The 13,650-nt window shown below is 43.7% G+C and overlaps 1 protein-coding gene across 9 annotated transcripts in view; it reads left to right on the top strand.

Moving 5' to 3' along the window:
- Positions 1–13,650, top strand: part of HFM1 (helicase for meiosis 1) — a 984,377-nt gene that overhangs the window by 540,741 nt on the left and 429,986 nt on the right. For all 9 annotated transcript variants that reach the window (XM_063939911.1, XM_063939912.1, XM_063939910.1 and 6 more), the window contains one exon: positions 5,163–5,264. In XM_063939911.1, coding sequence (XP_063795981.1) covers positions 5,163–5,264 — 102 coding nt within the window. The remainder of the gene's footprint in view (positions 1–5,162; positions 5,265–13,650) is intronic.

The raw sequence follows: 13,650 nt of genomic DNA on the forward strand, positions 1-13,650 counted from the left end.
GTTTCCTCAAAAGCCAAAGAAGTGTCCTGGGGCCACTCCTAAAGGGGGGGGTGCTGTCACGATCCGGGTATCTGGACGCCATTTCTTACCCATCAGATGCCTCCTAAGGCTGGCTCAGCGCTCCAGGACCGGATTCCATCTGTTATCCTGATGTGTACATTCCTGTATCCTCTCCTGTCACTCTGGGACGCTGTCACAGTAAACGCCATATTACAGCTGGCATGGCGTCTCCCGCGGCCTCCGCCGCCGTCCCTGAACTTCTGCATGCAGAGTGTCTGAGTGGCGATTACGTCAGCCGCGGCCTCCGCTGTGTCCGCGTGGTTGGATGTGCATCTGTCAGCCTGGCGCCTCCTGTCTCCGGTGGCCGGCGCCGCCACTACTGTTTTCATTACCACATGGATTACAAACCAAACTTCCCTCCAAGTGTCTGCATGGGCGCAGCCATCTTGGATTCTGTCAGCTGATCATTTCCACCAATCTGTTCTCAGTATTGATAATCTGCATAATTGCCTAGCCAATCCCTTCCTTGCTGCAGGTATAAATACACTGTGCCTGAGCAAGGAAGGCGTCAGTGCTTTGGTTGTCAAACCTAGTTCCTGTTTGTCTCTCTCCTGTGATTGTCTTCCAGGTTCCAGCTCCTGTCTCAAGACTTCCACCATAGAGACCCGCACCAGCATTCCACCTGCGGTGTAGCCTGACTCTCCAATCCATTGTGGATTCATCTGTTTCCAGCTACAACATTACCTGCTTCCAGCTCAGCTTCCAGCAGAGTACAGCTTCCCTTAAAGGGCCGGTGTCCTTTCTACACTTTACCACTCTCCACCGGTATTATTATTTCTCCGCTCTCAAGTTCTACATTTCAGTTCATATTTCATCGCTCCCAAGTTCATTTATTATTTAACTGGTTCCAGCCAGTATCCACTCCGTGCTAACAACAGTCTGGTTCCAGCCAGTATCCACAGCAGCTGTTTTATCTTCAGCAACCCAGCTTTTCCTGGAACACCAGCTGGCACAATCCTGGGTTATCTCCATTGCTACAGTCGGGCCTGGTAAGGACTTTCCATCTAGAAGATCATAAGAACTATCTCACACTACCAGTGCCCTGTGGCTCCTGCCATCCTGTAGTACCCAGGAACTGTATTTATTCTTTGCTGACTTTTACGTTTTCTTTTACTGCTGCTGTGTTGCGGAGTTGTCATAATAAACATCATTGACTTTTATCCAAGTTGTCGTGGTCACGCCTTCGGGCAGTTATTATTCATGTTACTTACATGTCCAGGGGTCTGATACAACCTCCCAGGTTCCGGTACATCTCAGCCCCTACAACTGAGGCTGCCTCCCGTCAGCTCAGGCCCTCAGTTGTGACACTAAGATTAACAGGTCGTCGAGGTATGGGAATATTCTTATCCCCTGTTTGCGCAGACAAGCTGCCATAACCACCATAATTTTGGTAAACACCCTGGGTGCTGTTGCTAGCCCGAAGGGCAAAGCTTGGAACTGAAAATGTTCCTGGAGGATGGCAAACCTGAGGTAACACTGATGAGACAGTGCTATAGGCACATGTAGGTAAGCATCCCGTACATCCAGAGATACCATGTAATCTCACGGTTCCATAGCCAACATTATGGAGCGTAACGTCTCCATGTCGAACCTTGGAATCCAAATGTATTTGTTCAACATTTTCAGATTGAGAATTGGTCGATATGACCCATTTGGTTTCTGGATCAGAAACAGATTGGAGTAAAACCCCTGTCCCCTTTGTGATGGAGGTACTGGGACAATCACACCTGAATGCAGTAATTTTTGGACTGCTTCTTGCAGGGCATTGGCCTTCGACTCTATACGAGATGGGCTGGTGCAAAAAAATCTTTGAGAAGGCTGCCTCCTGAATGGGAACCCATACCCCTGAGATACCACCTTCTGCACCCAAGCATCTGTTGTTGACTGCTGCCATATGTGTGCAAAATGAAGGAGTCGGCCCCCAACCCTGGAATCCTCCAGGCGGAGGCCCGTCTCTTCAGGCTGATGGTTTCTGTTCAGGCTTGGAAGCTGGCTTTTTGCTAACCCACTGCTTCCTACCCCTGGTTTTAAACTGGGGTTGCTTAGACTCCTCTTTAGCTTTCGCTTTGCTTTGCCAACGAAATGAGCGAAACTTTGAACCCTTAGACTTAGGGTTGTAAGTAGCCAGAAATCTGACCTTCTTTGATTCAGCCTCTGATTCTAGGATATCAGATAATGGTTTCCCAAACAATATATTACCGATGAAAGGCAATGCTTCCAATTCCTTCTTGGATTCCGCATCTGCCTTCCAGGTACGTAGCCAAACTGCTCTGCGAGCGGCTACTGTCAAGGCTGAAGCTTTATAAGCAACTGTACCCATATCAATTGCTGCTTCTTCTAAGTATTGGGCAGATTGTCTTAAACGGCTTAAATGATACTCTTGCTCCCTATTAGGAGAAGAGATGTAATTCTCAAGTTCCTCTATCCATTCGCCCATTGCCTTTGCTACCCAGGCCGAAGCCATAGCAGGTCTTACCACTGCTCCTACTAGAGAAAATAAATTTTTCAAGAAACTATCTACCCTTCTGTCTGTGACATCATTTAGTGAGGTAGATGACAGTGGTAAAGCAGATTTATGCACAAGTCGCAGTACATGTGCATCGACTTTTGGAGGAACTTCTCTTTTCGAACAATCCGCAGCTGGAAATGGATAATAAGAATTCCATCTTTTCGGAATCTTATAATTTTTCTGGGCGTCGCCGAAGACTCATCCATCATTTCCGTCAGCTCATCTGACGCTGGGAATTCAGTTCTCACTGATTTTGTTCGTTTAAACACAGGTGCTTTAGAATTTAACACTGTCTTGGCTGGCTCTTCCAAAGAGAGAACAGCCTTCACAGCATCAATAAGTTCAGCTACATCCTCTGAACTAAAATTCTGCGACTGATCATCATACGGAGTATTTGAATATACTGTATCATCATCTGTTGTATCATCTTGTGTAGTCTGCCACATAGACGTATCTGTCTTAGTCTTACCTGTCCCTTGGTTGCTTGTAGAGGCTACTGGAACCAAGCCGTAGGAAGGGATCTGCATGTATGGGTTAATAGTGTAACCTAACCCTTGAGGTGGTGCTACCGGAGTTAACCTGTCCGCTATTGAGGATAAAGTCTTTGCGAACATATTCCATGGTGGCTCTGTTGGTGGTTGAACCAACTCCTGTTTTTTACTTTGCTGAAAAAGCAAAACAGTTCGCACACAACCCCTCATAAGTGATAATTGGTCCATACCAATTAACCCTGTCTTACAAGATAAGCATGTTAGGGATGTAGGAGTGCTTGATAAATTCTCCTTGTCACTTTTGCCGCTCACAGACATGGTAATAATCTGTAAATGACTACACAATTTGTGACTGAAAATCACCTATATATGAGTATATAGAAGTGAGATCAATCTGACCACAGCCGTGCACCTTAATTGAGGGTCAGAACAGGACTGACGTTACATAGAAAAGTCAGCACACATACTAGCAGTCAGTCACATGTTAAGGCATTAGACATTGTCATATGAGAATACAACCCCCATAACAACTTACAAGTAAGTAGGAAACTTGTACTTCTGTTTTTAACTGGTTCTTTTTCAACATAACATGCAGAAAACACAGTAATACACAGATCCCATATGCAATATGTACTAAAAATTAACAATTCATACTAACAAGTAGAGAGAATTTTTAGTACTGTATACCCTTCCTCTGTAGAGCGGGATACAGGGAGACTCACCACACTTCCATATCCAAGCAAATACGCTCGTAAGCCGCTAAGTGGATTCAGACGCTACTGATGTACACTACCGCTCTTGTATAACTGATAACGGACACAGTCGCTCCCTGCGGACACGGATGCTCAGTGACTTCCACGTGTATGCAGACGCTAAGGCCTGCAACTCGGTCTAGGCGGGATCTCTAGTGTACACAACCACAGCGTCTAAGCTGCGACCGAGTACCCTCATGGTAGCGTCTGAGACGGAAGTGAGGTCATTCAGTTCATGGACGGGAGACTCACGGAAACTGGTCATGAACTCGGAGGAGGGGCGGCCAGGAGAGCGTCTGAATCCCCCTGTTGACTTAAACCCTAAGGATCGCGGCCTCTACCTAGTCCTGGCGCCTATGATCCCGAGAGCGTAGCGCTGTCGCACTCGAGATGTTCGGCGCATCAACACACTGTTTGTAGTCTCCACCAAATCAATGTAGCTGTGTCCGGACCCCTCTAGTAAGAGGAAATCCATAGACTTACCTTCCCCCCATGCTCCGGCTACAGCCTGGTTACGTCTGCTGGACCTGCTAGAACATCCGACACAGACGCCCTTCGAGACAGCACTGTACCGCGAAGGTAAGCGTTGTTGCGACCCGGTGGGGAGTTGTTGGAGCGACTCTTTCCAGTATGCGTTTAAGACGCTGTTAAGAAAAGGTGCTCAAAAAAACATAGTAAGTCTATAAAAATAAAACAATCAAAGCTTTAGGCTGCTTTATCTACAGCAGCCGTGACCATGCGGCTTCCTGCCGCACCAAGCAAAAAAACTGATTTGACTGAGTCAGTGGGCGGGACTATATGGTGAGGTCCCGATGCATCCTGGGATGCCAGAAAGCTCGTGACCGTGTTGGTGCCATTTCCGCTGTCGCTCAACCATATCCCAATGTTATCCTGTGGATAATCCTGTGGACCCAGCCAGAGAAAAACCGCTGCATGTGAATGGGTCGGAATGACCCCCTATGTGCACTGCAGGTGGGGTTGATATAACATGTGCAGAGAGAGTTATATTTGTGTGCGGTGTGTTCGAACTGAAATCTAAATTGCAGTGTCAAAATAAAGCAGCCAGTATTTACCCTGCACAGAAACACTATAACCTACCCAAATCTAACTCTGTGCACATGATATATCTGCCCTACATGCAGTGCACATGGTTTTGCCCATTAGAGAAAGATTTTGCTGCTGCGATCAGGTCTGAATTAGGCCCAAAAGTCCTAATTTTCTCCACAAACTAGCGGACAATGAATAAAAGGAAATTTGGGAATTCATAGTGCTACGACTGCTGCAGATTGTCCACCTTTGATTTATAAAGGTTTAATGTTATTTTTTATTTGTCTAATGCTTCCATTACAGATCTGCTGCTTTATGGTGTTGGATATCACCATGCTGGTGTGGACGTATCTGATAGGAAAATAGTTGAAGGAGCTTTTACAGTGGGAGATCTGCCAGTACTGTGTACGGTTGCAGTATATACCCTGAGAAAATGACTTGCTTTTGTATTTAGGCTTCTAAAAACATAATGTTGAAATTATAAACTTAATTTTTCTGCTGCGGGGTACACTGGGCTCCACAAGTCTGGACAATGGGGTGTAGAGTAGGATCTTGATCCGAGGCACCAACAGGCTCAAAGCTTTGACTGTTCCCAGAATGCACAGCGCCGCCTCCTCTATAACCCCGCCTCTCAGCACAGGAGCTCAGTATGTCAGTTGGTGCTGCAGTAAGCAGGCACTGAACAGAGGGGCTGCTCCAGGCAGCCCTAAGAAAAGCTTTTTATGAGGTAAAAAGTGAAGACTCCAAGGGCAGCAGCAGGGGTAAATGTCTTCCGACATTCTCTGCTGCAGCTCCAGCTCTCCCCAGCGGCGCTGTACACTCCCGAGCCCTGGTCGCCGGGTACCTACAGCGGAGGCTCCGGTTTTCTTCATGTTAGACACACACGGCTGGGGCTCTCCAGGATCGCGTGGCCGCACTTCGGGAGGTGGTAAGTGGGTCCCGCTCGCGGGACCCGGTCTTTATCGCGATCCGGCACGGTCAGTGGGAGGCGGGCCGCGCGCGCTGGCGGTGGATACAGGCGATCCCACTAGATCACCAGGGCATGGGCGCAGGTCAGGTTTTCTCTTAAAACCGATTTTAATATCGCCCACAGTACCCGGTGGTTTTGCCAGCAAGGGGGATAAGGCTTAGACCTGAAGCCCCTCCCCCAGCCCCAGGGCGCCATTTCCAGCAAGTGTTCCCGCCCTGGAGCTGCATCTCTGTCTTTTCCTCACTCCCTGTCAGTGTCTGCGGCGCCGTTACTCCACAGCTCACTGTTCCTGGGACTGCTTGGGCAAATCCTCCTATGTAAAGCCGCCTGGTTGTCAGCGCTGTGCCTTTACATGACACTTAAGTATTCTACCTGCCTTTTTAGTCAGTGTTAGTAAGAAAGAGTGCATTTAGTCAGGGGTTTATAGCACAATTACCCTGTGATATACATCCAGTTTCTTACTGTGTAGTGTTATATCTATTGACTATATAGCTGTGTAAGCTAGTCCAGTGCAGTATTATTGTCTGTAATAACATCTGCATTGTACAAACTGACTATTTGTGTGTGCATTGATAGCTGAGTGGTGTCCATCTCGTGTCTTTCACTCAACTTGCTATCCCTATATTCTATAACCTGAGGGGGCTTGGTGCGTAAAGTGTTATTTAATATAGGATTTTCACAAAGATATATACTGTATTACGTATTTTTCTCTGTGATTTAGTCACCATATCTCTCCTTTATCTCTGCTGGTGCTGACTACACTGCGCAGGGGTTTGGGTTTAGGGATATAGTGCTGCTAATAATTGTACTGTTACCTCATACTGCAAGTTATATCATGTCTGCTTCTGAGGGTAACGGTTCTGGGGCGGAACACACTGCTGGTGTTGCTGAAGCCACAGGCACATATGGGGAGAATATAGCAGCTGTGGGCTCTGGTTCTGGGGGCTCCTTGCCCCCCAGTGGGACTGTGGCAACGGAGGCACATACTGACCCTCCGTGGGCCGCTTTTTTCCACGCTTCTGCATACGCTAGTTCATAAACTAACACCCCCTACGGGACCCCCAATGCCGGTACAACCGTATGTGGTCCCTGCAGCTAACCCGCCATGGGCGGACGATTTATCTGCTCAATTAATAATAATAATTATAATAATAATTTTTATTTATATAGCGCTCTTTCTCCAACAGGACTCAAGGCGCTTTACAGACATCAAAAACAATGCACATAATACAGAGGATTTGAGTAATACAACAATAGACAAGCAACACAGACATAAAAGAAAACCTTAAGCCCACAGAAAGCATAACGCAGGATTGGTGCAGGCATTTTGGGTAATAACTTCCAAGGGTTGTGTATTCCACCCTTATAGGTACCAAGTGCAGCAGCCGTCTTGGGCGCTAAGCGTAGGATTACCCAGGGTGGAATAGTCCACCCCTAGAAGAGATGACACAAAATGGGGGTGATTTCAGAGTCCTACAGTTTAGAGTAGGGTTCCAACAAAACCACAAGGTCCATGTATTTTTCATCCCATCCACAAGTGTACCATATGGGGCAGCCATGTTGGGCGCACTTTGAAGGTTACACTGTGGGAGGTGAGCCATACAAGGGCCAAGTTCATATATGGGAAAACTGATGCTTATGTAGTAGTATGATGTACCCTGCATGTAGGGCACAATGGCAAAGTGTGCAATCAGTGGAGGTAAACATTACAGGAAAAACACATGGTGGGGTGAAGCGAGCAATGGAAAGAAAAAAAAAACATAATAGCAGGTAACTAGTGGCAGAAGTAGGAGTGGGATAACATTTTGATCAGATCTTAGTTCGGGTGGGTAGGAGAATGAGGGGGGGGCATACTCAGACGCAATGGGGATGTCCCTGCTGATCCTGGTCCTGGTGCTCTGCCCCCACAGTTCCCTGTTCATCTTGATGGTTAGGCCCAGGGGCAGACTTGATGTTCTCAGCCAGAGAGGTGGTAAGCCTGGTCTTGGTGTTCTCATGTTTGAGGCGAGGAGAGGCCACATAAAGTTCCAGAGTTTTTAGGTTGTAATGCAGTCCTTCTGTTAATTTGTAAGTTTGTTTGACTTCTGTTTTCCTTCGGTTTAACACAGGTATAACACTGCTATTGATATTAGCTGCCACTTAATAACTAGCCACTTTATACACTAGCCACTGCAACGTCCTTATAGGCCTGACGTCCTATACTATACTGGTTAAGTAAGTCTACAAACACATGCTCTTTGTGATTAAAACCCCCTCCCCCACACAGCAACCCTCCACCAAAAGGTGATAATCAACTACCAAATGTGAAATCTAAGCCCCAGTCAATCACAAAGTTTTTGCTGACTACAGATATTAATCCACTTAACAATTTACCAAATATATCTTTTTAGCAATAAACACACAGTGATCAGCTCTCTGCTGTAGTTACCTGTTGGTGAAAAGGAGAGACAGGAGTCAATTCCAAATATCAGTTGAAGATGCAACCAATGAAACACAGGTATAACACTGCTATTGATATTAGCTGCCACTTAATAACTAGCCACTTTATACACTAGCCACTGCAACGTCCTTATAGGCCTGACGTCCTATACTATACTGGTTAAGTAAGTCTACAAACACATGCTCTTTGTGATTAAAACCCCCTCCCCCACACAGCAACCCTCCACCAAAAGGTGATAATCAACTACCAAATGTGAAATCTAAGCCCCAGTCAATCACAAAGTTTTTGCTGACTACAGATATTAATCCACTTAACAATTTACCAAATATATCTTTTTAGCAATAAACACACAGTGATCAGCTCTCTGCTGTAGTTACCTGTTGGTGAAAAGGAGAGACAGGAGTCAATTCCAAATATCAGTTGAAGATGCAACCAATGAAACACAGGTATAACACTGCTATTGATATTAGCTGCCACTTAATAACTAGCCACTTTATACACTAGCCACTGCAACGTCCTTATAGGCCTGACGTCCTATACTATACTGGTTAAGTAAGTCTACAAACACATGCTCTTTGTGATTAAAACCCCCTCCCCCACACAGCAACCCTCCACCAAAAGGTGATAATCAACTACCAAATGTGAAATCTAAGCCCCAGTCAATCACAAAGTTTTTGCTGACTACAGATATTAATCCACTTAACAATTTACCAAATATATCTTTTTAGCAATAAACACACAGTGATCAGCTCTCTGCTGTAGTTACCTGTTGGTGAAAAGGAGAGACAGGAGTCAATTCCAAATATCAGTTGAAGATGCAACCAATGAAACACAGGTATAACACTGCTATTGATATTAGCTGCCACTTAATAACTAGCCACTTTATACACTAGCCACTGCAACGTCCTTATAGGCCTGACGTCCTATACTATACTGGTTAAGTAAGTCTACAAACACATGCTCTTTGTGATTAAAACCCCCTCCCCCACACAGCAACCCTCCACCAAAAGGTGATAATCAACTACCAAATGTGAAATCTAAGCCCCAGTCAATCACAAAGTTTTTGCTGACTACAGATATTAATCCACTTAACAATTTACCAAATATATCTTTTTAGCAATAAACACACAGTGATCAGCTCTCTGCTGTAGTTACCTGTTGGTGAAAAGGAGAGACAGGAGTCAATTCCAAATATCAGTTGAAGATGCAACCAATGAAACACAGGTATAACACTGCTATTGATATTAGCTGCCACTTAATAACTAGCCACTTTATACACTAGCCACTGCAACGTCCTTATAGGCCTGACGTCCTATACTATACTGGTTAAGTAAGTCTACAAACACATGCTCTTTGTGATTAAAACCCCCTCCCCCACACAGCAACCCTCCACCAAAAGGTGATAATCAACTACCAAATGTGAAATCTAAGCCCCAGTCAATCACAAAGTTTTTGCTGACTACAGATATTAATCCACTTAACAATTTACCAAATATATCTTTTTAGCAATAAACACACAGTGATCAGCTCTCTGCTGTAGTTACCAAATATATCTTTTTAGCAATAAACACACAGTGATCAGCTCTCTGCTGTAGTTACCAAATATATCTTTTTAGCAATAAACACACAGTGATCAGCTCTCTGCTGTAGTTACCAAATATATCTTTTTAGCAATAAACACACAGTGATCAGCTCTCTGCTGTAGTTACCAAATATATCTTTTTAGCAATAAACACACAGTGATCAGCTCTCTGCTGTAGTTACCAAATATATCTTTTTAGCAATAAACACACAGTGATCAGCTCTCTGCTGTAGTTACCAAATATATCTTTTTAGCAATAAACACACAGTGATCAGCTCTCTGCTGTAGTTACCTGTTGGTGAAAAGGAGAGACAGGAGTCAATTCCAAATATCAGTTGAAGATGCAACCAATGAAACACAGGTATAACACTGCTATTGATATTAGCTGCCACTTAATAACTAGCCACTTTATACACTAGCCACTGCAACGTCCTTATAGGCCTGACGTCCTATACTATACTGGTTAAGTAAGTCTACAAACACATGCTCTTTGTGATTAAAACCCCCTCCCCCACACAGCAACCCTCCACCAAAAGGTGATAATCAACTACCAAATGTGAAATCTAAGCCCCAGTCAATCACAAAGTTTTTGCTGACTACAGATATTAATCCACTTAACAATTTACCAAATATATCTTTTTAGCAATAAACACACAGTGATCAGCTCTCTGCTGTAGTTACCAAATATATCTTTTTAGCAATAAACACACAGTGATCAGCTCTCTGCTGTAGTTACCAAATATATCTTTTTAGCAATAAACACACAGTGATCAGCTCTCTGCTGTAGTTACCAAATATATCTTTTTAGCAATAAACACACAGTGATCAGCTCTCTGCTGTAGTTACCAAATATATCTTTTTAGCAATAAACACACAGTGATCAGCTCTCTGCTGTAGTTACCAAATATATCTTTTTAGCAATAAACACACAGTGATCAGCTCTCTGCTGTAGTTACCAAATATATCTTTTTAGCAATAAACACACAGTGATCAGCTCTCTGCTGTAGTTACCTGTTGGTGAAAAGGAGAGACAGGAGTCAATTCCAAATATCAGTTGAAGATGCAACCAATGAAACACAGGTATAACACTGCTATTGATATTAGCTGCCACTTAATAACTAGCCACTTTATACACTAGCCACTGCAACGTCCTTATAGGCCTGACGTCCTATACTATACTGGTTAAGTAAGTCTACAAACACATGCTCTTTGTGATTAAAACCCCCTCCCCCACACAGCAACCCTCCACCAAAAGGTGATAATCAACTACCAAATGTGAAATCTAAGCCCCAGTCAATCACAAAGTTTTTGCTGACTACAGATATTAATCCACTTAACAATTTACCAAATATATCTTTTTAGCAATAAACACACAGTGATCAGCTCTCTGCTGTAGTTACCAAATATATCTTTTTAGCAATAAACACACAGTGATCAGCTCTCTGCTGTAGTTACCAAATATATCTTTTTAGCAATAAACACACAGTGATCAGCTCTCTGCTGTAGTTACCAAATATATCTTTTTAGCAATAAACACACAGTGATCAGCTCTCTGCTGTAGTTACCTGTTGGTGAAAAGGAGAGACAGGAGTCAATTCCAAATATCAGTTGAAGATGCAACCAATGAAACACAGGTATAACACTGCTATTGATATTAGCTGCCACTTAATAACTAGCCACTTTATACACTAGCCACTGCAACGTCCTTATAGGCCTGACGTCCTATACTATACTGGTTAAGTAAGTCTACAAACACATGCTCTTTGTGATTAAAACCCCCTCCCCCACACAGCAACCCTCCACCAAAAGGTGATAATCAACTACCAAATGTGAAATCTAAGCCCCAGTCAATCACAAAGTTTTTGCTGACTACAGATATTAATCCACTTAACAATTTACCAAATATATCTTTTTAGCAATAAACACACAGTGATCAGCTCTCTGCTGTAGTTACCAAATATATCTTTTTAGCAATAAACACACAGTGATCAGCTCTCTGCTGTAGTTACCAAATATATCTTTTTAGCAATAAACACACAGTGATCAGCTCTCTGCTGTAGTTACCAAATATATCTTTTTAGCAATAAACACACAGTGATCAGCTCTCTGCTGTAGTTACCAAATATATCTTTTTAGCAATAAACACACAGTGATCAGCTCTCTGCTGTAGTTACCAAATATATCTTTTTAGCAATAAACACACAGTGATCAGCTCTCTGCTGTAGTTACCTGTTGGTGAAAAGGAGAGACAGGAGTCAATTCCAAATATCAGTTGAAGATGCAACCAATGAAACACAGGTATAACACTGCTATTGATATTAGCTGCCACTTAATAACTAGCCACTTTATACACTAGCCACTGCAACGTCCTTATAGGCCTGACGTCCTATACTATACTGGTTAAGTAAGTCTACAAACACATGCTCTTTGTGATTAAAACCCCCTCCCCCACACAGCAACCCTCCACCAAAAGGTGATAATCAACTACCAAATGTGAAATCTAAGCCCCAGTCAATCACAAAGTTTTTGCTGACTACAGATATTAATCCACTTAACAATTTACCAAATATATCTTTTTAGCAATAAACACACAGTGATCAGCTCTCTGCTGTAGTTACCAAATATATCTTTTTAGCAATAAACACACAGTGATCAGCTCTCTGCTGTAGTTACCAAATATATCTTTTTAGCAATAAACACAGTGATCAGCTCTCTGCTGTAGTTACCAAATATATCTTTTTAGCAATAAACACACAGTGATCAGCTCTCTGCTGTAGTTACCAAATATATCTTTTTAGCAATAAACACACAGTGATCAGCTCTCTGCTGTAGTTACCAAATATATCTTTTTAGCAATAAACACACAGTGATCAGCTCTCTGCTGTAGTTACCAAATATATCTTTTTAGCAATAAACACACAGTGATCAGCTCTCTGCTGTAGTTACCAAATATATCTTTTTAGCAATAAACACACAGTGATCAGCTCTCTGCTGTAGTTACCAAATATATCTTTTTAGCAATAAACACACAGTGATCAGCTCTCTGCTGTAGTTACCTGTTGGTGAAAAGGAGAGACAGGAGTCAATTCCAAATATCAGTTGAAGATGCAACCAATGAAACACAGGTATAACACTGCTATTGATATTAGCTGCCACTTAATAACTAGCCACTTTATACACTAGCCACTGCAACGTCCTTATAGGCCTGACGTCCTATACTATACTTAAAGAAGTTGAACCAGTCCCTGACTACTAAAAAGTCTGACCAACGCTCGCCTAAGTTCAAGAGGTCCTCTAAGCGAGCGCTCGTCTCCTCACAATCCACTGCTGTCACTGACACCTCCTCTGATGAAGACAGCACATACACTGACCCCACAGGTTCTGACTCAGATACGGCTGATGGGGAGGGTAGTTCACATGTGGATGTTCCTGATCTTTTGGAGGCTATTAAGTTAATTCTGCAGATTACGGATGATCCCGAGCCATCCGCTCCTCCTAAGAAACCAGATAGGTTCAAGCGTCAGAAGGTGATTAAACAAGTTTTACCTCACTCTGACCACCTAGTGGATATACGTCAGGAACCCTGGCAAAGCCCGGGTACGAAGTTTGTGCTTCAAAAGAAGATGCTGGCTCGCTATCCCCTCGCGCCAGAGCTGTCTAAGAATTGGGAAACGCCTCCTCCAGTAGACTCACATGTGGCTAGGATGGTGGTTTCCTCAGCTCTACCTGTCACTACCGTCACGTCTCTAAAAGAGCCTACGGATAAACGTGTCGAGGGTTGTCTAAAAGCGATTTACAC

The sequence above is a fragment of the Pseudophryne corroboree genome, chromosome 9, assembly GCF_028390025.1.
Source record: "Pseudophryne corroboree isolate aPseCor3 chromosome 9, aPseCor3.hap2, whole genome shotgun sequence".
NCBI classification, from domain to species: domain Eukaryota; kingdom Metazoa; phylum Chordata; class Amphibia; order Anura; family Myobatrachidae; genus Pseudophryne; species Pseudophryne corroboree.